Source organism: Coturnix japonica, chromosome 3, assembly GCF_001577835.2.
Source record: "Coturnix japonica isolate 7356 chromosome 3, Coturnix japonica 2.1, whole genome shotgun sequence".
Taxonomy (NCBI): Eukaryota; Metazoa; Chordata; class Aves; order Galliformes; family Phasianidae; genus Coturnix; species Coturnix japonica.
In genome coordinates this window covers 57728873-57753886 of record NC_029518.1, presented here as the reverse complement: position 1 = coordinate 57753886, position 25014 = coordinate 57728873, and the positions used below count along the sequence as shown (strand labels likewise).

Sequence of the window (25014 nt, the reverse complement as noted above, 5' to 3'; positions counted from 1 at the left end):
CAAACAGAGTGCCCTAAATACAGTTTTTCAAGTGACTTCAGTCAGAAACCTCCCAATCATTTCAAACAAGGTAAGTAAAGCAGCATATTTCCAGAGCGAAATTTTCTGAATGGAAGGTCACAATAAAGAAATACTCTGGTTGCAGTGATGTTATGGTAATGGTTATGTGGTGTTAACTTCCATTTGCATCACTTGAACAGAAGAGCCTATCAGGATATAAATATCATTTGAAACTTTTAATTAAACATAGTCATCTTTTGTAAAATTAGATGTGCCCAAATTCAAGTCGCATACAAGTAAAATAGCATCTAGAAATTTGAGACATACACAGTGCAAAAATCTCATATAAAAAATCCTTTTGGGTCCTTGCGAGTTAATTCTGCATTTAAATCTCATTACAAGTATGCTTCAAAGAAATTTTTAGCAATATGTGCCTTACCTTAAAAAAGGATATGACTGCAGAGATGATATAGTTGAATTACGTTTACCCAACTGAATGTTCAAAGCTTTTAAGGACTTTGTCTTGAGCTCCAGATCAATAAAGAATAGTTGAGTTTCATTCCACGATGTTTTCAGGGCAACAAAAAGATGCCTTGCAATCCAATCTACTGTGATGGCTGTGACATTGTGAAGAAATACGTCTTCGAAAAACTTAAGAAAAAATAAAGTAAAATCTTAAGAGCAGAATTTTTCCACTCAATGCTACAATAGTATGAAATCAGATTGCCTTCCCAAGTTATTTCTACTTGGAAAGTAGAAGTCAAAACATAAAGACGTGGGATGAAGTTTCCAATGCCTTTGTACAAACAAAAACCCTCTACTCTGCTCTCATGAGGCTCCACCTGAAGTACTGCATCCAGTTATGGGGCTTCCAACACAAGAGCTGTTGTAGCATCTCCAGAGAAGGGCCATGAAGATGATCAGAGGGCTGGAGCAACTCTCCTGCAAGGGCAGGCTGAGAGAATTGGGGCACTTCATCCTGGAGAAGAGAAAGATCTGGGGGCTGAAAGGGTCCTACAGGAAAGCTAAGGAGGGACTTTTTATAATGGTATGGACTGACAGGATGAGTGGAAGTGGCTTTATACTGGGAGGGAGTAGATGTAGACTAGACATTAGGAAGAAATTCTTTACTGTGAGGGTGGTGAGACACTGGAAGAAGTTGTCTGGAGAAGTTCTGGATGCCCTTACCCTGGACACATTCAAGGCCAGTCTGGATGGGTCTTTGAGCAACCTTGTCTAGAGGGAGGTGACCCTGCCTACAGCAGGGGGGTTGGAACTAAGTGATCTTAAAAGTCCCTTCCAACCCAAACCATTCCATGATTCTACAATTCTAGGATTTTGCCAATAAATGTAGTTTGCTATCACACTACATTTTCTTTCTGTTTTCAGTATTGTGTTTTGACTTCTTCAAAAACACAACTAGGCCCAAAATAATGAGAATAATGACCACATTTTCCTAGATTCCTTATGTCAAGGGAAGGGACAAAGTAATACCTGAGACTCTGAGGTACTCCGTATATTCAGAAGAAAAAGAGAGTCTTCTAGGATGTAGTACAATTTGTCATCATCAGCAGTATAACAGATGTCCTTTATATTTGTATTCGTCAAAACTTCCCATATTGTATGATCATTGTCTATGTCAGTAAGAAACAACTTGTTGCAAGAAAAAGTTATAAGAGTTGGGACTGGGAAAAAATCTGGAAAGAAAAGAGCAGAGCAGAATTTACACCAAGCATTCTAGGCAACAGCAGTCATTCATAACATGCAACATAAAGCAAGTACAAAATAAAAATGTCCCTGTACAAGGTATATTTGAACATGAGGCATAGTAAATAAATAAATAAATAAAATGATCAGATGCCCAAATTGATGTTGTATCTTTGTCATCAGATACAAACTTATATTTTTCAGTGGCATTGTGGATGCTTTCCTAAGAACTTTAAGCCAGGTAAAAATGTATAGTTGCTCTCTTAATTACCCTTCACAGCCCAATTAGAAATAATCTACAATCCTATAGACCTTTAACTTTCTTGGGTACCTTTCCACAGCCCAGTTATAAATGACCTATATTGCTGTAGTATTAAACAGATAACAGATTGAAGACCACCAATCCATGCTATCCTGCCAATGCTTAGAAAAATTGATCTAGCATACTTCTGAGAAAAGACTTGCAATTCCCAAAATTAAAGCTAATGATAAGATATATGTCAATAATTTCTCATTAAAAGCTGCAACAACCTCTTCTGTACCTCAGTGTGGAATAAATGTCACCCCTGTTTAAGGGACTATTTATTATCAAATACCTGCATTGTTGATTACACCAGCTATAACATATAAGCCATAGGCCAGCATCTAAGTCATCCATACCTGATGAATTCCTCTGCACTACATCAGACCTAGGTCCTGGACCCACAGATGTAAAAGCTTGCACCTGTGAGACAGGAGATTGTTGTGTATGTTAAACAGCAGCATAAAGTATTCCAGTATAGAGCCTACAGAGACACAATTAATGACAAAAGGACAGTCAGATCCCCTGACTGCTCAGCTAGGACTGTATGTATGTATTCTACTTGACAAAGGCTGTGCTGGTCAGTTCTAAGTCTACACTGAGATTTTGTCCATGGCTATGAGGAAAATTCTAAGACATGGCCTAGAAAGTGCCAATTCATACTGCATTTATCAACTGGATACAAGGAAAGCCAGGCAGTCTTATTTCCTTCCCTTGGTTGGAGTACATTCCTACTGTTGATACTGCAAACAACACTGCATTCTTCCCACTCCATAGCCAGCCTACTACACAACATGTAGTTGTGTTTCTACAACATGTAGAAACAACACATGTTTCTAATTTGTCTTTCATTATGTTTTAAGCCTTTTATCATGACAGAAACATGACCTCCTAGTAAGTTTTAATATGAAAATCTTTCAGTATGGATATCAAGTAAGTCTTTGCATTTTTTAATGCAGTATTGCTTTCCACCTTTGCTGTCTTTTTACAAACAGTACAACATAAAGAAAGGCTATAAACCAACTGTCCAGGGTGAGTCAGTGAATCACAGTATCACAGTATCACAGTCTTGTGCGAGTTGGAAAGGACCTTGGAGATCATCGAGTCCAACCCCCGGGATTAGAGCCTCCTGTGTAGCAGAGCGGCACTTCTACCACTTGCGCCACAGGGGGGATTCGAACCCAGGCCTCCAGTGTGCTTCAAAAGCAAAAGCCACAAATTCTTGCACCAAGCCTTACACCATCTCCTAGACAGATACATTAGGATGCACTGATAACATCTGAGACAAGCTCAGTAATTTTTTCATACCTGAAACCTTATTGTGAGCCTAGGAAGCACATCTCTGATTGAAAAGTGCAATGCAGTGGGTTTGACATCGCTCACATTCCACTCCATGAGAGTGTCATCAGCACCACTCTGATACAACAGTTGATAGTAAACCCTGAATTGTGTTAATACTCCATTTTCCCTTCCAGGTTTGTCCCATCTGAACTCCACAAGAACTCTCTCTTCACCTTCATGTATGTTATTATGCAACACATATATTCTAGGGTTTGCAGGGGCTGAAGGAACTGCATAAAAATAAAAAACACCAAAGCACTTACATGAAAACACAGCCTGTACCTTGTAATTAACACTTCTAGTTTTACACCTGAGCTTGACAACCTTAACATTGACAGGTACAGATAGCAAGTGGTTAGGTGTTAGTGTATCTGAAACTTCACAGTAGTTCCTTTCTGTCTTTGATCAACATTTATGTTTCTGTTAAAGATACGCATAAATGTAGATAAAGATACAGGTAAATGCACTCCTGCTCTTTGGGAAGTATCTATTTAGTAAAAGATTGGGAAGTATCTATTTAGTAAAACCCTGTGGGTTACTGTGGAGCAGCAAGAATATCACAAAACAGAAATACAGAATGAGCCCTATTCCTTCTCCTATCCACTTGAAAACCTACTGTGGCTCATAAGCACCAGTTATTCAGCATTATATGTTAGCCGTCTTAACTTTAGCCTATATAAGAGCAAAATGTTACGCAATTAAATAGTGCATAACATTTATTAGAAACTTAATAAGTAGTTGATATATCACATGCAGCCTTTGATGACCATTATAATGGATGTCAGTTTCTCTGTGTTATTCATAGACATGGGCACATGGTGGGTATATGGTCACACTCTTACTCTTCCAAATTGCCTTACTGCAACAGTGTGCATTTATGTGTGCAACAGACAACTGCCAAAGATCACAGAATCATAGAATGGCTTGGGTTGAAAAGGACCGTAATGATCATCCAATTTCAACCCTCCTTTCATAGGCAGGGTTCCCAGCCACCAGACCAGGCTGCCCAGATCCACAGCCAGCCTGGCCTTGAAAGCCTCCAGGGATGGGGCATTCGCAACCTCCTTGGGCAACATGTTTCAGTGTGCCACCACCCTCTGAGTGAAAAACTTCCTCCTAATCTCTAACCTAGCCTCTCCTGTCTCAGTTTAAACCCATTCCCCCTTGTCCTATCACTATCCACCCTTGTATACAGTCATTCCCCTCCTGTTTATAAACTCCCTTCAAGTACTTGAAGGCCACAATGAGGTCTCCCCAGAGCCTTCTCTTTTCTAAGCTAAGATATTTAGGAATATGTCCTTGCAACTCTGCCTATGGCTGAATAGCCCTGGAAACTGCTCATTCCTCTCTAGACAGGGCTCCACATCCTGACACAGATCTGGTCCCAATACCCATTGCAGGTTACAGCTGGGATTTGAAATGCATGTACCTCCTTCAGGGGCTCGAAGGTACACAGATGTTGTTGGTGCCTTGCCCCAGTATGTGTACGGAGTCACACTAAAATCAAAGAGTGCAAATGGTTCCAGCCAATCAACTTTGTAGGATGGAGTTGTAAGGTCATGTGGATGGAGGCACCGTTCAGTCTCCAAAGCCTGTGAACAAATAAAATACAATAAAATAAATAAACAACAAAAAAAAGGGCTTCTGTTTTCTATATTGTCCTCTCCAGGTTGGTCAGTTGAACCAGGAAAGAACTGCTCCTCCTGAGTGATCACTGTTTTATCAGCTCTTGTCATGATACACAGCAATTTGATAGCAATCTGCCCTTTGAATTTAAATCTTGCCAAATGTGCTAAAATGCAGTGTGGATGGACTAGATCTCACATTCAGTCAAAGGCCTTCCCACTAGCATCTCGGAGGACACTTCTATCTTTCAGATATTGTGAAAGTTTTTCTCACACATCTTTAGGCCCTGGCCCTTTCCTGCCACTTCAAACTCCAGCAGCTAGTCCAAAACTACTGCTAAGCCCTTGTTCCTCCAGTGCTGGCCTCAGTGGTGGAAGAACAGAACAGCTTGCTTTGTATTTGCTTTGTCCCTTGTTTTGTTGTTTGATCAATTTCTAAATTCTGGAGAAGAAATAAACTGTGGATCTGTTTAAAAGTGTAGACACAGCTAAAGCAAGTAATACACATAGATAATAAGGAGGTATTGATTGAATACCCTCACCTGTAGAGCATTTGATCCCACGCAGTAGAAGACAGTTCCCCATTGCACGTTTGTGGAGGCACTCCAAATGACATGAAAACTTGATGAATTTCCCTTAATCTTGAAAGAAGATTCTGGCACTGAATCTGGAATAACTTTTGGTATGTAAGAGAAATTTCCTGCCCACAAAGAGAGGAAATAATAAAAGAAATGTAAAGAATATTATCAATAAGTAGAGTTTTAAAACTGACATAAAACTTTAAGGTACTACAAATAAACCCATAATTTGTCACCAATTAGGAACAATGGTCTACAAATAATAACATTACATATTCTTTTTATCCATAGTCAGCATCTTTTCTAGTTGCTCATTATCCAGCTGTAGACTGGTATGCTTAGTATCAAGTTGCTGTTGTTCTTATTTTTAGCTAAAAGGATAAAGAAATTTTAAGAGTGGGGAGTGAGAGGGAGTACTTTTATTGAGGGGTTTAGATAAGAAAATGAAGTACCTGGCAGAGGTTTAAGTGAAGTGTGAACAAGGGTAAAGGCTGCAAACTCAGCTGGTTCTGAAAAGGGAATGCTAATGCTCTGGTTGACTTCCTGAGTTGTAATGAATTTAAGCCCATTAATCCAGAACAGACGACCACTGTAGTACTGCAGTACATTCTGAGATACTTCTGAAATGCTCCATTCTGATAGTTCTGTCACTATAATATTACCACAACTGCAAAAACAAATACAACATCAGCAAACACACAGAATAATGAGAACAGTGTTTATGCAGTGTTTGACATATTAATGAATTTCTCACCATTTAAATTTTTAATACTTATGTAGGAGGCAAGAAAACAAATCAAAAACTTTTCAAGTTCTCTACAGCACAACACTTTCTAGAATATTACACTGCAGGATCACCCACAAAACAAACCCTTCATTCCCTTGATTTCATTAAAAAACAGTCCTAAAGTGGTTTAATATTCTGATATATGGAAGTAGAAATTGAACTTTTTCAAAACTCAGCCCACCATCTCTCAGCCATCCCACTAAAACCATTTCTTAGCCTGAGATTCATTCTATTACATCAGAGCAGGTTCTCACATGAGTTTGACCCTGTTAGTTTCCCTGATAACTTCCACTATTTATTAAAGTCTATTAACATTTTCCTCCATTGATGTCACTGAATATTTAATTTGTCTAGTTACTTCTGCGCCAAAACTTACTGGTCCTTTTTGATCCCAATTTATCTTTTCAGTAAGAGATTAAATATATTGTGGGAGGTGTCATTTTACCATCTTAGAAATGTCTCTCGACTTAAACATATGCTATCCAAAGCAAATTTGGAAAATCTTTGACACACCATCAGGTCTATTAGGATGGGTTACTTCTAATCTCTCTGCTCTGGCATGCCGGAGATGATGATTCAAAACTGCCAATTTGTTCCTATTGGAGCTGCATGTTCTAGTTAAAAGTAATCAACACATTTTGATTCCTTAAATGTTTACCATTAATCACAGTGAGCATAAAATCAGTCAGAAAATTCAGCTGATTCCACTCAAAGCCAGCTTGCAACATGATGAACATATGTAAATACAGATACTGTTCAATTAAATCTATGAGGTACAATCTCATGCTTGTTAAAAGGTAACACTCTCCATATGAAAAGGAGCAAAAAATATGTTTTCATGAGCTACCACTAATCAGCCCTGCTAAATAGTTTCTTTATGATGTGGGCGGTACACATGTGAAAAATATAATTTTTCTCAAGGTCTTATCAACACACACTTTAGTTCACATATAAATACAGTTTTGTTTTATTTTGTTTTGTTTTTTAAACTGCCTTTCAGGAATAATGAAGTTCTTTCACATTCAGGATGATCAAGTGGAAAGCCTACTGCACACTGATTGCTCAGGAGAGAAAGTAGTGCTAATTCAAACCATCAAAACTCCATGCAAGATGTACAAGTTACAGCTCCAGGCACTTGCAAGCCATCAGGTTTTGTAAATACCAAGGCAAATATGACAGATAATACTGCTTATTTCCTAAAGGTAAGTCTAAAATTAAATGAGCATGACTTCCCTTCTGTTGAATATCCCTGTTGTGTTTCTCGTATTGTAAAACTGTGTTAACAACTATCTTAACATATAGTTTTCCATTATCTACATGTGATCATCAGCTCTTCTTACAGTGCAATTAGAAACTAGAGTACTTAGCACTGGAAAATCTTCTTTTAAAGAGAATATTTTAAATAAATAAATAAATAAATAGATTCTTACCTGTACTATTAACTTACCTTTCTTTGCAAATAGAAATTCTGTATAGGTTTAGGCACAGACCATCTTGCACAAGCCAGTAAAGAAAACCAGAGGTGAGATCCAAAGCTAAACCAACCACCTAAGAAACAAAAAGTTCAAAGTGCAATTTGTACACACTTTCACTTCTTGACAGAAGCCTTTGGTCATCAGTGTTGTGTAGACAGCATTACGTGTAGCTCTTTGTTGACAAAAATAGCACTATTAACATGAACATTTATTTTAATACCAAGAGAGGTAACACTAGAAAACAATCACCTCCTTGGTGGGCATTCATTTATAGCAGCTGATGACTTCTAGATTGCATTTTATGAGCATCTGTCGCAGCATTCATTCCTAGAATATTTGAGTGCTTCAGATTTATGGCAGTAGTGTATCAAGTGATTAGTGAAACAACCTATCAACATTTCCAGAACACCTCTGGTATTTTAATATTCTTTGTCTGAAACAGATGGTTGATATTCAGTCTGAAAATCAGAACATCTATTTGAAAGAAGTGTTTCAGTTCTTCTGTCTTTGTTTTTAGCTTTGATTTTAGGCATTAAATATTTAATGTATTGCACTTCTTCTGTAAAATGCATGCATTTTTTAATTGATCTATTCAGCTAAACAGGAAATTCAAATGTTCACATTTTAGTAAAGAATGCATTATTAAATGAGATTCAGGGCAAAAAAAATTAGGTGATCCCACTGTTTGTTATTTCAATATTTCACCTTCATTTAAGTCAGGTGCAGGATTTATTTTATCCATTTTAAATGGGATTTAATATTCAAAATAAAGCTTTTTGATTTTTGCAACACAAAAAAATAGACTCAGCACTATATGCAAAATAATAGAAATCAGTCATCTTTTAATCTGTTCTGTAAGTGACAATGAATTTGCTTCCACAAGTCCGTCTGCTAAATGTTATCAAGTTCAGTCCATGCCACATCATTAGCACAGCTTACAAGTGGTTAGAGGCCTTCCTGAACTTGTTTTCCTGCAGCACACAAACTTTGCAACTGAGAACTAGTTGTAGCTCTTCTTTTATAAGGTTAGATTTTCATTATGAATGTAAATGGAGCACCTTTTTTTTTTTTTTTTTTTAACTCTTCATTAATAACTGCAGAAGATGATGACAGGAAAGCAAATGCTGTATCACTTAGTTGTCTGTTTGTCCTTATGTAATCACATTCTTGACATATTTCTGTTGACACTGTATGTCAAGAAATCAAGGTTTGAATGATTGCTCCTGTTGCTGTTAAAAATATCTCACAGTATGTATGTGCCCTAGTGCATATTTAACCAAAAGCGTTATATTTTATAACATATACCTATTCTTCCATCTGTGTGCAACACTGAATTATATATTCCTGAATCTACCACAGTTTTTGAAACATCTCAATGTTTTCTTTCTACAACTATTAGATTTTCCCACAGGCAAGACCATATTCTTTCCTCTGGTCCCTGTATCACCATTAACAAAAGGGAGATAAATATTTGTATGTACTATTCATATTCAGGAGTTAGGTGGTTATTTAACACCACCCTTCCCTTCTGCTTCAAAAACAGGCAGACTTTTCCATTTCATGGGAGTTACTGGGCATGATATCTAGTTGTGACTGTGCAAAGTAATTTCACATCACAGGGTGAAAAATAAGTGTAGCTACTTGAAATACCCCTTGACTAGCAACATTAAAAGGCAAGATCTAGAAGGTCCTGGCCCCTCATGCATACAGTGATCTTTGCTACTCCCTACAAATTTATTTTGTCCCAGGCATATTGTACAGTGTAAACTATTTAAGTGCTTTGAATATTCTGGGCCAGATCCTAAACTGTAACAAGCCAGAGTAGCTCTGCCAAGATCCATCAAACTATATCAATGCACAACAGCTAAGCAGCAAAATTGATTGCAAAATAAAATAATTGTCATAAAGAGATCTAGTTCCTGCCAAAGAACGTTCAAACTCTGCTTTCAAACTTGTTCAGGACACCTATTGTCACCACAGTAGTGATCTTCTAGTCCCATTACTCACATTTCAAGCTGACAGCCCTGTGTTGACCAGTTGAACAGAAATTCTTCATCAGAAAAGCAATGAGTAAGTTCCAGCACGAAACGCTTATGTAGAGAGCATGCTCCAACAGTTGCATAATAGCAATCATCTAGTACACCCGTGTTTTAATGTTAAGAAGGTACTCTTTTCATGATAAAGGGCTCCACTGCCTCAGGAAGATACACATTATTACTTGTAAAAACACACATATTCATATTTATATGGGACAGTGACAATCAGCTTAGTAACTCCAACACTAAACAACATTGTACTGCCTTTTTTATGAGCTTATTCCAGGTTTCATTTTAATAAATAATCACCCATCAGTTACAATTGGTCACTGCTCCCTTTAGATATTTTTACTTGGCGTTTTTCCTGTGTGCATCACAGCAGGAGGCTGAGTTCAGGAAGTCAGTGCACAGAGTAGGGGCAGCACAGAAGCAGGAGATATTTGTTTGTAGGAGGTGTGAATAAGTGGAGGGTTGAAGGCTGGTATCACTGACACAGAGAAAGGTGCAGAAAAAAATGACAGCAACAGACAGGCAGTCTTACTGCTGCCAAAGGCCCTGAAGATGAGAACAAGAAATCTGAGGTTAGAACGAGATGATTCAGAGAAACAGGTCATAGGTCAAAAGAGAAGGAGGGGAAGGTGACTTCTGTCACTTAGGCTAAAATGCAAGTTGTCATAACAGATCAGAAGATACATGAGAAGTGTGTGTGTGCTATTGAGGTTGTATGACATACATCTTCCCTTGAAGACAGTCCATACTAGTCAGCCTCTGTGGAGAAGTTTGATCCTCTGCAGCATAGGCATCTTTCTCTGTATGTGTGTTCAGATTTACACTTTAACCATGTGCCACATCAGAACCAGGTTCCCTCTCCTCAACAAATTCCCTCTCAGCTTGAATGCAACAGAGACTTATGAGATCAGCTGGCCTTCACAAGCATTAATAACCATTTAAAGACTAAATCAGATCTGAGTAGAAGTTATTGTGGGTTTTTTTTTTGTTTTGTTTTGTACCTGTTTTGTTTTGTACCTATATATTTTATATATATATATATATATATATGTATATATAAAATAGGTTTGAGTTTTTTGTTTTTAATCTAGAAACACCAGTCTCTTCTCCACTTAAAGAAGGGTGTTGAAATGTTCTGGGAACTAACACAAGATACTGTGTCAGAAGACACAGATCTCCAGAGTTTCAGAAAGCTCTTTATTAGAGAGCCTGTCTTTAGGTAAAAACAGGAACAAAGCTTGTTGGGCAGATAGATAGAATTTTTTTAAAAGGCTTCTTTAGCAAAAGATGTGTTTTAAAGCTGTTGCAGCAATAATGGATCTGAGAAGATGTCTTCTGTAGTGGTCAAGTTATGCCTCACCCCAGTTCCTTGGGCAGAGTGAAACCCCTCACAGCCTGTGGTTGGAAGAGGGGATCATTCAATTTTTCTTTGAGAGAGACTCCAGAGATTAACAGAACTGCAATAGAGGGGATGGTCACTTGATCTGACTTCCTAGGAGATGCTCAAGTGTTCAGAAAACCTTACATGCTTCACCAATTCTGCAGTTACCATCTTAATGACTCCCAGATTTCTCCTGTCCCCATTGCAGCAATAAAAGTACTTTCTGCCAGGAAACTGGGTCATCTACCACTCATATCTCAACTACACAAGGAAGAGAAAGGAGTCAGTGAAAGGAAGGAAGTACATATATGCAACTGCAAAGACTCTGGCAGATCTTTTCATAAGGTAAACTTTCAGTCTGGGTTCCTTGGCTGTACTGGCAACTCTGAATCCCACCTTTCAAGAAAGAGGACAAGTCCCTGGCATGGCAAATCCCACATGGTCGCAGCAGCATCAGTATAGGTCTAGAGAAAGCAAGGATGGTCTGTGAGGAGCCAACAGTGAATTGAGCCCTTAAATGTCTTGAGAAGGGTGAGTGGAAAAGAAAAATAAGAAGTCAGCAGGGAGACAGAAGCTGTCTGGGAAGAGCAGAGAGCTCTCTCAGAGCACATCAGGAGGTATCCAGTCAGGAAAGGTGTGAGTTAATAGGCACCCACAATTTGTAAGGTCTTTTATGTGCTCTGTGTCTCTTCACTCCACCAGCTTATGCCTTCATCAAATGCATTATCCACCCTAATATAGCGAAACAACTCCCATCATTTCTTCATCCTATACTAGCTTTTCTCACTCTTACAAAAAGCCCCTTCCCTCCTCCCAGAAGTGACACCCTCCTCTGCAGCAGCCTCTTCTCAGCCACCTGGAGCTTCTCAAAAGGATGCAGCAAGGGGAGATGTGCCAAGCTGGGGAAAGGCCTGCAGCTGATTGGGGCAAAATGAGAAAGGGAAGACTGGGAAAAGGAAGATAAATTGATGATACAGGGTATGCAAAACATAAGTCTTGTTCTTGTGGTCATGCAAGGAGCAGGAACAGTCAGGATAGGGACTGCCAGTGTGAGATTTGGCATCCACACTAGCACAGCAGTAGTAGAAGTAACAGAATCATAGTATGAGTATTACATGATGTAATTCTTACCTCACTCTCAAAATGATAAAACAATACTGAAGGAAGGCATGCTTTTCTTCTGATTTTAACATGGTGGTTGTAACAACCATGAATTCTGACTATACTCAAGGGTAATCACTAAAACACATTAAAAATAAAAAGAAATAAATGATGCCAGTAGTCACCTGTTTGCCAGAAAACTGTAGATGCTCTTGTAATATAAGGTACTCCTCTCCATTCAGTCTCGCACTCTCCACTGTGTATGGTGTGGCCCAATACAAATAACCATTCACTGAATCCATCACCAGATCCTTCACTATATATACAACATGAGCCACAACATCTGTATGGCCTCCTAGCAGTGATTTTCTGTAGATCTAGGGACAGAAGAATTGTTTTTATAATCACACCTATATTATCAGCCATGATCAATTCAGTGACTTTCCCACAGCCATTTATTACAAATTTATGTAAGCCTAAGGCTTCAAAGTCTAAGCTTTTGTGTTCAAAGTGCAAGAAGAGCAAGGCAAAATCATTAGTTAATGTTTGCCAGAAATTAACAAAAGGAAAAGCTGAAATATTTATACCCCTTGGCTTTCTGAGTTTCATCAGCCTTCTGTCTGACAGTTTCTCTCCCGCTTCTTATTCACTATTCACGAGTGTAAATGAGGGTGCAACACAGTGTGAAATCTGGCCTCCCAGCTCCAGTTTTTAAAACAGCTTCTGACTTTGCACTTACAAGAAATGAAAGGCATAATTTGACAGCACTGCATAAATTAGCACTGCAATTTTGAAGTCAGTTACCTTTTAAATAATTCACATGTCAACGTTCCTGATATGAGAGTGTACAAAGTGCAATTGTAATTATTTTTTAACTGCAGTGTTCTGCAAAATATCACAGTACAGAAGCCTAACTTGAAAATTTTTGTGTAAACAAATCATGCCAAATTTGCTACATACATAAAGTTTAAAATAAAGTCCATCCCTCCTAGATGGGATGGACTTGGCAGCCTCCTTCTTCACTGTCTTCACTCATTTTTACAATACTGAATCCTACAGAACTGTTGAAAGCGTATTTGATTAACTAATTTTGCACCAACAATTCAGTATCCTGCATTAGTCAGTATTTGTGAACATTTTACCCCAAACTTTTTTCTAACTGGAAAATCACACAACAAAGGCCTCTTTACTGTGTAGCACAATAGCAAATCCATCTCTGATTGCAAGTAGTAAATATTGTCTACCCAAATATTGTTCTATGATTTTCATATTGACTTCAAGTTTTTATTTTTATGTTTTAAAGTGCAACTCTACCCTACCGTATTTGCTTTGCCAACCCAATACAAGCATTGTCCCAGCCAATCAAAGGCCAACATTCTTGCATTTTTGATGTCAGGTAAATAAACATTCTCAGTGGTATCCTCTTTCTTATTCATCGACCAGGTCTGAACTTTCCCCATAGAATTACTCCAATACAGAGTGTCATTATACCAGTCGAGGTCTTGAAGAAAAAAGGGAAGATGTTTAGTATTTCACAAGCACATTAAATATATATACATACAGATAGGTAAAAAGAATCCAGACACTCTACATTTTAAAAATGAATACAAATGAACAGCTAGGCTTAGTTAACATGAAGATAAGTACTTTCTTGTAGAAATCACCAATTCCTACATATATCATTTTGATGATTAGAAAAGTATGACATCTATCAGGATGCTGGAGGCACAGCCATTGGTTCAGAGAGTTGATTTCAGCTCTGCTGTAACCATGATGACATCAGCAGAGTTTCACTGAGGACTAATTTGACCCACAAAGCAGAAGAAAGAGGATGGACTCAATGGCTTGGCTCCAGTGAAACTGTTTCACTGCATGTTCGAGTCTGGACTGCTGCAACGAAAACTCATGCCTTTCAGTTCTGTTGATGAAATTTATGAAGACATTATAACACTGGTATGCAGCTTGGATAGTATTTACCTGAAATATTTCTAATATCAGAATAGAGGAGTTCCCCTGGCCCGTAGCTATCCAGCCTCTGCTTCCAGAGCCCTTCCAAACCTACTGCCAATATGTATGGTTCTTCTTCAGCTTGTAAAGAAAGAAAACTGAGATTGTACACACAAATAAACAGTTATGTATATTTGTAATTGAATCATTCTAGCTGGGGTTCCTATTTCTGGAAAGTTACAGAAGCACACTGTTAAAATTGTTTTGTTCTATGGAATAGTGGACAAAGAAGGCAGGCATGAAAATACAATAATTTGAGAAAGTCAGAAATTCAGGGAACATTTAGACCCAGAACAGCAAGATAATCTGAAACCCTGCAAGTTTGGGTACTTCTGACTGAAATAAAAAAAAAAAAAATCCTAGATTTCAAGTCCCAGCCCACTCCCTTAAGTTGAAATCTTTTTCCAGCCAGACACAGGTTTTTAGGGGGTGAACTAGGTTTCAAAATACATTCCAAAAATATACTAGTCTCAGACATTATACACACATCCATTTCCCTCTTTAACTGCACTAAACCCAAGAGTTTTCAGCTTTTAGAGAGCCCACACTTTCCCATAAGCTGTCACTAATACCTAAAAAGCCACTCTAACTACTTTATTATGGAAAGTATTTTACAGAGGACAGAGCACCCCTCATATAACTGTTTTTATCTTTCTTCCATGCATCAGGTAGTGTGTTCAACAGTATATTTGCATTAGAAAATACATACTTATATATAAATAAATGTAAATGATAAATACATACTATATAATCCTGTTGCAGTTTGAGAATCTTGTTTCTTTAACTGTGAATTTAATTATCCTATAATTTTTAATGTTTTCAAGATGGACCCTTTTTGTGCCCCTCATTTTTCAGTCTTTGCCAGGGCTTCATAAGATGAAAAGATGTACACATAACTCATTCTTCATTCCTTCTGAGTAACAATGAAATTCTCACCTTCTTCAAATGTCATGCCTCTAAATGTCTCTGACCATGGTCCTTCACCAGCAGGAGACACGGCTCTGACTGACATCTCATACTCTGTGAAGTTGACCAGATTCTTCACAGTAAACCTGGTGTCAGTAATGTTTGAGATGACCCATCCCTCCTCAGGAAGACTTCGAGATGACACTTTCACATCATAGGTCCAGTTCTGCCAAGCAGACTGACCTGTGAGATGCAAACAATTGTGTTTAATTTACATCACAGAGAAGATACTCATTCTCCTAGAAAGCTGTAAGTTGGAGACTTGTTTCAAAAATGCCAGTGTCAGAGGAATTAGGAAACAAATAAACTGAAAATTTATATTCTCCACTCTGTGATGAAAAGTAATGACTCAATTCCCCAAGAAGAATGAAGCAGGAAGAACCATAATTTTCCCAAACACACAGTTTTCTGGTGTTAACCAGGAACCAGGACAGTGGTCAAAGGAATATTCCATAATACATTATGTCACACACAAAAAAAACCCTAAAAAATCTGTGGTGAGTTGGCCAGGGGTGGGAGTTTCTGCTTGGTAGACTGAGCATTGGTCAGTGAGTAGTGAGCAACTTCATTGGGCATCACTTGTTCTCTGTGTGTATATAAACACATGTATTACTGTTACTATTTTTTAAATCTATTTTCTTTTTATGTCTTAATAAATTGTTTTTTATCTCAACCCATGAGTTCTACTTTATTGTTTATTTCCCAGTTCTCTCCATCATCCCACTGGGAGTGGGAGAGCAAGGCAACAGCTGTGCAGAGCTGCCTGCCAGATTAAACCATAGCACTGTTTAAATACACGTGAACAGAAGATAGAGACCACAGCACTGATTAAAGACTCTGCATCACAGGCATGCATTTCCTGTGTGATACCATCAACTAACATTACTGCCACTTTGTATCATACATAATATAGAACCTTGCTTAAAATCCCTTGCAAGTGAAAGGACAGTTATTCTCCAATATAACATTTTATTAATTTATGCAGATATTTCAGTTATTTTATTGGCAAGTGTTAAATTCTTCAAACTGGGATAAATCCACACTTACTGGCTTTTGAAATCACTAAAGCCCAACGTCAAAAACAGGAAAACCAAGAAATTTTTTCCTCTAGAAAGAGAAGGATTGGACTTGAGGATATAACAGCTGAACTTACTGGTTCCAATAGTGTGTTCAGGTGGACTCCAGCTGATCACAGCTTGATCCAATCCAAATAGCACTGTTACAAGCCGAGGAAGAGTTGGTAAAGGAAAAGGCTGAATTGATGTTGCATAGAAAAGCAAATTGCCAAAGCCAAAATACTCTGGATATTCCAAACTGCAATCTACAACATACTCATTGAAGCTAGAACTTCCCACTTGCGAGATCTCCTCATGGAAAACTGCCCGGCCATCTGTGACAGTAAATATGTTATTCTCATAAACAAAGCTCTCCATGTCATCAAGTGGCACGTGTGATCGCAGAGTGTGAAATTCTGAACCATCAAGAAAACCCGACACAAAGGCCTGTTCTGTTTTGTTGAAGAAAATAAGTCTCTTAGACTGGAAGTTGATCATGAAGTCTCTCAAAGTGTGGGATTTCACAACTAGTGAAGCTGCTGAGGCAGTGCCAGGAAAGAGTGGAAGATTTGCTCTGTATATGCCATCCTCCAGAAGACAGAAAATATACCTGGCCATGGAGCAAAACAGACCCAAATAACTACAGTGCAAGGGCTCCAAGACGAGCCACACATACTTAAACAGCTCAGAGTTGCATCTCTCTTTACTCAGACAGTAGGAAAATACTTTTGGTACTATATACATACATATATACATTCTGGGAGAAATAAGCACACAGTTTTTTACTTTCTGGGAATCTGGCTGGCAGACTACTAGAGAATATTCTTCCTTAATAACTCAAGTATTAATCACAGACATTTAAGAAACAAAGAGCTTTGTATTTGTAAATGCATCAAGCTTATGAAAACCAAATTTCTACATGAGGCACACTTAATCTCTTCTAACAACCTAGTGAAGAAAATGCAGAAACAATACTTCGTAGTGTCACTCTTCTTCCAAAAGCTTTCTAGTTTGCTATTTGTTGTAACTGCACTTTTGTTTAGGTAATGGAAGAATTTGAAACAGAAACCAGATGACTAATGAACTGAAGAAAATTAGAGGAGTTTTATAGCACTGTTGACTCCAAAGGCCTCAAAGGAGGACACTTACCCATTATAGGGATCAGCTACAATCTTCCTAGGAGATGTCACATAAAGAGGAGTGATGTCTTCAGCTGCCGTGCAGTTCTCTAACTGGCAAACATGTATCTAGGGAATGAGAAGAGAAACTGAAGATGTGTAGGGCATTTGCCCATTGAGCAAACAAGCTGACTTGAGATTCTTTCAGGTGATCCCAACAATAAAACACCACTAGCCTAGGTTCTTCTGAGCTTCTGTGTTGTCAGCCTCCAAGAATATTTAGTGCTCAGTGTAACAAGCACAAAAGCCCCCATGTCAGCTTACCCTGAAAGCTGTCTGTCAGTCATCTTCCCAGAGGGAAAAGCCTGGAAAAGACTGGAGTACTAGAAAACTATGCTTTGAAAATGATCTAGTACTAAAGGGAAAACAGGGAAGAAAGTGTTTTTCCAATCCTAGAAGCAGGACTTCTGTAACAGGGACTTCCCTAAGCTGCAGCAACTTCAGAAAGCTCTGCTTTCAGTCTGTTTGTCTGCAGCTGTATTTGTAACATTGTCTCACTATTGCTCTTCCAGCTCCCCTCTCCATGAGCAGCAAGTGAAAGATTAGACAAACAAATAAATAAATAAAATAACCCACTGACCACCTAGGGCAGCTTTCTAGTCCTTAGTGCATTAGACAAACATGAAGGTACATGTAAATTCTGGCCTTTCATGTAACTGATGCTTTACAAGCAGGGAATCAAGCGCAGGGCTGCCATCTACACTTATACTTCAGACTGAAGAAGTTGTACCCTCAGCTGTCATCAGTAGTATGAAATACTTTCTCTCTTGAACTTCTTTTGCTGCCTGTGAAGAGTATTATAATCTCTGAGCAGTTATCACACACTGCCTTCTTGAAGGAGAGTGTGAACTGAACAAGGTAGATGAAGAAACAAGTAACAGGAGAAAAGTCATTCATTTTGGGCACAAACTGGGTATGAAGCCAGTCTCAAAAATAAAACAGTTAAAATGAAAGCTTTTTCTGTCCTGAGGAGAGAAAAATTTGACAAGTCAGAGTTCTCTGTAGACTGCTTACTTTGAATATGACCTGATTCCTCCTTTCCTTTCCTTTCCTTTCCTTTCCTTTCCTTTCCTTTCCTTTCCTTTCCTTTCCTTTCCTTTCCTTTCCTTTCCTTTCCTTTCCTTNGAAAAATTTGACTATGTCAAGGGAGGTTCTTCCCTGCTAGGTCGTTTCTGTTTTTTTTTCTTCTGTAGACTGGCTATACTACTGTTGAATGATGACCTGATCCTCCTTCTTTTCCTTTTCCTTTCCTTTCCTTTCTTTCTTCCTTTGTTCTTTTTTTTTTTTTTGTTTTTTTTTTTTTTTTTTTGGTCTCCCCTTCTTTCTCTTTCCTTATTCCTTTCCTTCCTTTTCCTTTCCGTTTCCTTCCTTTCCTTTCCTTCATTCCTTTCCTGTTCCTTTCCTTTCCTTTTCCTTTTTTCCTTTCCTTCTCCTTTCTTTCCTTTCCTCTTCCTTTTCTCTTTCCTTTTCCTTCCTTTCCTTCCTCTCCTTGTGTCCTTCTTCCTTTCCTCTCTTTCTCCTCTGGCCTCTCCTCTGCCACTGCCCTCCTTCCTCCGCTCTTGCCGCTCGCCTTTTTTTTTTTTCTCTCTCCTTCTTCCTCTCCTCTTTCCTCTCCTGCTCCTCTCCTCTCCTCTGCCTGCTCTTCCCTCGTCCTCTGCCTCTCCTCGTCCTCTCCTTCCTCTCTCCTCGCGCTCTCCTTCCTGCTCCTCTGCCTCTCCTCTCTCTTCCTCTCTGCTCCTCTCCTCTCCCTCTCCTCTCCTCTGCCTGCTCCTCTACCTCTCCTCTCCTTCTCCTCTCCTCTCCTTCTCCTCTCCTCTCCTTCCCTCTCGCTCTCCCTCTCCCTCTCCTCGTCCTCTTCCTCTCATCTCCTCTCCTTACCTCTGCCCTTCCTCTGGCCTCTCCTCTCCTCTCCTCAGTCCTCTCCTCTCCTCGTCGCCTCTCCTCTCCTCTCCTCTTCCTCTTCCTCTGCCTCTCCTCTCACCCTCTCCTCTCCCTTTCTACTCCTCTCGCACTCTCCTCTCCCTGCTCGCCTTCTCGCGTTCTCCTCTCCCTCTCCCTCTCCCTTCTCCCTTCTCGCCTCTTCTCCCCCTCGCTCTCGCCTTCTCTCCTCTCCTCTCCATCTCGCCTGTCTGCCCTCTTCCTCTCCTTGCCTCCTCCTCTCCTCTCGCTTCCCTCTCCCTCCTCTCCTCTCCTTCTCCTCTTCCGATTCTCCTCTCCTTTCGCCTCTTCCTGGGCTCTCTCTTTCCTCTGCCTCTCGTCCTGCCTGCTCTGCCTGCTCCTTCCCTCCGTCCTCTACTCTCCTCTCTCCTCTCCTCTCCTCTTCTCCTCCTCTGCTGTTCCTTTCTCCCTCCGCCTCCCCCCGCGCCTCCTCTCCCTCCCCTCCTCTCCCTCTCCCTCTCCCTCTCCCTCTCTCTCCCTCTGCCTCTCCCTGTCCTCTCCTCGCTCCTCTCCTCTTCCTCTCCCTCTCATTCTCTGCTCCTTCTCCTCTCCTTCCTCTTCCTCTCCTTCTCCTCTCCTTCCTCTCCTGCTCCTCTCTCTCCTCTACCCCCTCTCCTCTGCCTCTCCCTCTCCTCTCCTCTCCTCTCCTTCTCCTCTCTCTGCCTCTCCTTGCGTCCTCTCACTCTCTCTCCTGTCTCCTCTCCTCTCCTCTCCTCTCCTCTCCTCTCCTCTCTTTCCTACCATGTGAAATGTGTGGGTTGATGTTTAGGATCTATTTCTATAATTACATTTTATGCATGATACTTATAAATCAGAATTTCTCATTTAAAATAAATTATAGGATTTATTTCAATGAAACAAGAAATCAGCAATGCCCCGGAGCATTACCTTTTCATTCATGACAAAGTATATCCTCTGGTAAAGCCAGTCTACTGAGATTGACGTAATGTTGCTCCAGCCAGCATAAAAGAGTGTTAGGTCAGATACATCAGACATATCCACAACTCCTTTCACCCAGATGGAACTCCCCTCAGAAAAATAGACAACTTGCTGATACACATTCACAGAAATTCCTAAAAGCAGAAAGACATATACAAATAATGTAAGAAATGTGTCTCAATTTTTCAGTGTTTTGTTTTGTTTGTTTGTTTTTTATCAGTATTTAAAAAATAAGTACTTTTCAATCTGCAGCCATTATACAAAAGTTAGTTTTTTCTCTCCTCCACTCCTAGCCTTTGTTCAGACAAGGAAACCTTCCCCTCTGATTTGTAAGTGACATTACTGTGAGAAATTGCTATTCAGAAAGGTAATTCAGACAAGAAGAGAACATACAAAATGCAAACTGACTGGCACTGATTCCTCCTCTATAAGGCAAAGAGATGCAGTTTGTATCTGCTCACAAAGCACCATACACTCTAATGCAAGTTAGATGTTATCTGTTCCAGCTCGGTACTATCAAAGAGTATTTAGTCTGGGGCAACATTCATGCTCTGGCATCTTTGTGACTCGGCAAACTGCTGAAAATGAACTCAAATTTCTGCACTGTCTCCAAGGACCACAGACACACCAATGTAGATAAGAGACATTAGAGTGGCAAGTAATTTGAGATAACATGGTAGTCTGGTGACCCAGGCTACTTAAATGCCTTGTTACAGATATCTGTGCCCCAGGATTATTGATGCTCTAATTTCAGCCAGTATCCTTTGCCAATTTCTGTTAATTCTTCAATTTGGACCACTTTAGTTCCTCACATTCTTGTTGAGTAAACACAGCCATTAATCATAGGAAAACACCTGCTTTGGTTTCATCTTCCTTCAATTTGTATACTTACCGTAAAAGTCCAGCTCTGAACTTGTTGCCTAGATTCAATGGAGTGCTAGCATTGGGGAAAACAATTTATCTCATCCTAAAGTGTGTCACTTTAAATAGATCAAATCACATCTTGAAAGTTCCTATTTCTTACCACTGACTACAAAGGAAAGATAATACTCTGCTAGGCTGAACACAGGTATAGTGTGTTACACTTGAGAGAGAAAGAGAGATCCTGATGATATTTTTTACCTGTAATGTTGTGGTGTATTATACCACTTTGCAGACAGTGGGCTGCTTCAAGGAAATGTTCCGTGTATCTTTTCCTTAAAGACTGGTTTCTGGATAGAAAGAACCATTTTGCTTTTTCCTTAACTAACAAAAGGAGAAATTTGGAATTAAGGCAGAAAACTACAGCACAGAGTAATGTTTTTAACTCAGACACATTATTAACAGACATTGCAAATACGATATATATTCTTATGTTAGCAATGACTGACTGAAACTTTGAGTGTTGAAAGGGGATAGAGTTACCATTACACCAAAACTTTCTGACTGCTTGTGTAGGGTGTGAGTGTAACACCTGAACTTCACAACAGTGGTTTCTCATCATCATAGAATCACAAGGTTGGAAAGGACCTACAAGAAATAGCAGTGGTATTCCTAATGGAAGAACTCTGGGGCAAAGGAAACTCTTATGATTTCCAAGGAAATAAAGGCACTAAGACATCCACACCACCCTGAAATCCAATGGAAATGGGATAATTATATAATCACCACCACCACCAGACTTCTTTGAAAACTATATAATATCATCTGACATCCTGCTATCAGATACCATTTCCTCATATGGTTATCACAACACTGTGATCAAATGCTTTCTTAATCCACTCCTGGATAATCAGAACAGATTGAGTTGTAAGCATGTCTCACATGATGCAGACAATCTAAGTCATTCTGGTGATAGTCTCACTAGCAGAATAGAATAGTTCAGTTGAAAGGGACCTACAAAGACTACCAGGTTCAACTGCCTGATCCTTTCAGGGCTAACCAAAAGCTGCAGCCTGTTACTGAGGGCATTGCCCAAATGCACTCCAAATGTTGACAGACATGATGTTTGCTAGAATTTCCAAGTATTTGACAAGTGGATTTCTTCAGAAAGTAAAGAGTCTTATGTTGTTGTTGGATTTTTGTTGTTGTTGTTTTGTTTGTTTGCTTTGGGCTTGGTTTTTTTGTTTGTTTGTGTGTTTTTTCTGAAGATGCATTTTCATAGCACTGAATTTTTTCCTACTAGTGGTTTATCTGAACACAAACTTTCCTCTGGCAGCAACTTTTTTTTCCTTGACTGATGCTTACAGAGCATCATTACTTTTATTACTAATGAGTAAATGTAGCAAAAACAAATATAGCAATACAGCAATAAAAGCAATAACAATATAATATGCTTTCACATTTTATTCATGAGATAACTACGAACATTTTGATAAGAGTATAATGTGATATATTAAATGTTATTAAAATAAATATTTGTTTTATGAGCACTTAGATTTAATATAGAAAATGAAAACATATCTTCTCAGTCTCTGCCTCAGACCTCTGATGTATTTTTCATCTGTAATATAATTAAAGTTGAATTTTTATGGCCCTACCATTATCTCAGGTTGTTACTGGGCTGTGTTGTATAGTGATGCCTACAGCCAAAGAACAGGGCTATCTCTGATGGACTGTTGCTTCCTCAGCATACAACTCCTTGTCATGCATTATTTACAGTCAAAGTATCATTCTCTTCTACTGGGGACATAACAACCCAGGAAACATGATTTTATCCCTAGGAACAGATGGCAATAAGGACTCTGCTAAGCCTGTACCTTTGGATTCCGGTGTTGTGATGTTGGCTTCTGCAGGGGGTCCAGCTCCAGCCTCATTAACAGCTACAATACTGAACCTGTGGTGAATCAAAGGAACAGATATTGGTTTGTGGGTTTCTTTTCAGAGATTGCTTGAGAAACATTTTCTCAAGCAGAGCAGCTGTAACAGAAGTGCTTTTTTTGGGAAAGATCCACTTACATAAAATACTCTTGGAAATCTATAAAAAATATAACCACTCAGAACTTGACTTCCCCAGATCTGAAAGGTGGAGCAACAATAGTATTTTCAAAGTGTAAATTTCAAATGGGGTATTAGGCTCAGAAGAGTAACTCAATTTTATTTCTGAGGAAGGCCTGTATTTACCAGGGCAAGCAGAATGCATGCTCTTGTATTTAATAAAAATGGAGGAAACTTTCCAGATCTGTAAAGAAATAGGGAGGGCTGTGTTACCATTTCCTGAATACACTGAAAACGTGCTATGCAGACTAAAACAAACAAAAAAAAGCAAAAAAAATAAACAACTAAGAAAATGCAGCCTATTGCTCTATATCAAACTGTTTTTCCTTCTTCCCCACCTGGCTTCCATAAAACTATAAGAAAGATAAGTAGCCTATCCATCTGGAATTACTTTGTTATCTGAAGAAAAATACCTGTGCTTTTGGCAAGAGAGTAGGTAAACAGCACTACTATCCGGATATGGCATTTAGACACACCCCATTATACCTGAGCAAGATGTGGTATAGAGCTCTTGGATATGTTGATTATCTTTTCTTTTTTTTACCTGTAAGTGCTGTTTGGGAAGGTAGAGTAGAACTGAAAGCTGTGCCCTCTTGATGCTCTCAACAGTTCATGATTCTCATTGGTCAGGACCAAGTTGTATCCAACAATCAACCCATTGGGAAAAAGTGGTGGAGCCCAACTAACTTCAACAGTGTTTGGACTTGAACTCTGAATATCTTTAATGATAGGAGCTGTAGTAGGAACTGTATAAGACAGAAATAATTTATCCTGAGATGGTATTTAAGATAAATTTTTTTCATTTTTCACATACTTTTTTTAGATTTTATATCCGTTAATGCTGTCTTTAGTCATATTTATTAGTATAAATAAATAAATACATACTACATAAGCTGTTGAGAAATCAGGTATTACGACCTGGACTAAAGGATCATGAATAAAAGCTGGCCTCACTGCACACTATTGAAGACAAGCAATTTCTTATTTTGTGTGTATAGCCTTTTATCTTTTCTTTCCCTTATCTCATCCTGCTCCATGTGACAGTGGACAAAAAAGTGACAGTGTGGCCTGTGAGATGTTTTTCTCTCAACTGTGCCTCTTCAGTGTTGTATCCATATCACATTTTCACTGAAGATCATTTATCATCTATACAGTTCTCTTGTTGTAAAAAGAAAAATAAGAAGCAGACCAAGCTTTACAAGGTGACTTCTATCATCTTGCATAGTTGTGATCTCCACCACGGTATACTTGGGAATCTGCTGAAAGCTAAATTTCAGTTTTCATAGACCTTTCCTTGTCCTCTCTCCTCTGTTCAGTTGAATTTTTCACAATCCATAAAATAGAAATCTTGAAGTTATACTTCCTTCTACTTTTTATATTGAGAGCTTGTTGGTTTTATTTTTCTAAACAAGAGATGCAAGATGAAAGTTAAAAAAAAATAATATGTCATACAGGGACATGAACAGGTGCTTTAGAGTTAGATCCTAAAGCAGCATTGTTTCAGCATTAAGCTCAGTGTAGCTGGAAAACAAAGCAATTTGATATCATCACAGAATCACACAGAATCACAGAATTACCCGGGTTGGAAGGGACCTCAAGGATCATGTAGTTCCA

The 25014-nt window shown here is 38.9% G+C and overlaps 1 protein-coding gene across 2 annotated transcripts in view; it reads right to left on the bottom strand.

Annotated features, from left to right (window-relative positions):
* Positions 1-25014, bottom strand: part of ROS1 (ROS proto-oncogene 1, receptor tyrosine kinase) — a 78200-nt gene that overhangs the window by 41018 nt on the left and 12168 nt on the right. Inside the window, exons 8-25 of one of the 2 annotated variants that reach the window (XM_015858759.2) lie at positions 23945-24146; positions 23163-23239; positions 21547-21669; positions 20374-20558; positions 17519-17616; positions 16468-16979; positions 15285-15497; positions 14319-14429; positions 13661-13842; positions 12527-12718; positions 7787-7887; positions 6005-6219; positions 5517-5674; positions 4779-4941; positions 3317-3579; positions 2368-2431; positions 1495-1697; positions 440-651 (exon numbers count right to left, since the gene is read on the bottom strand). In XM_015858759.2, the coding sequence (XP_015714245.1) occupies positions 440-651; positions 1495-1697; positions 2368-2431; positions 3317-3579; positions 4779-4941; positions 5517-5674; positions 6005-6219; positions 7787-7887; positions 12527-12718; positions 13661-13842; positions 14319-14429; positions 15285-15497; positions 16468-16979; positions 17519-17616; positions 20374-20558; positions 21547-21669; positions 23163-23239; positions 23945-24146 (3274 nt within the window). The remainder of the gene's footprint in view (positions 1-439; positions 652-1494; positions 1698-2367; positions 2432-3316; positions 3580-4778; positions 4942-5516; positions 5675-6004; positions 6220-7786; positions 7888-12526; positions 12719-13660; positions 13843-14318; positions 14430-15284; positions 15498-16467; positions 16980-17518; positions 17617-20373; positions 20559-21546; positions 21670-23162; positions 23240-23944; positions 24147-25014) is intronic. The other variant, XM_015858760.2, reaches the window with a different exon arrangement.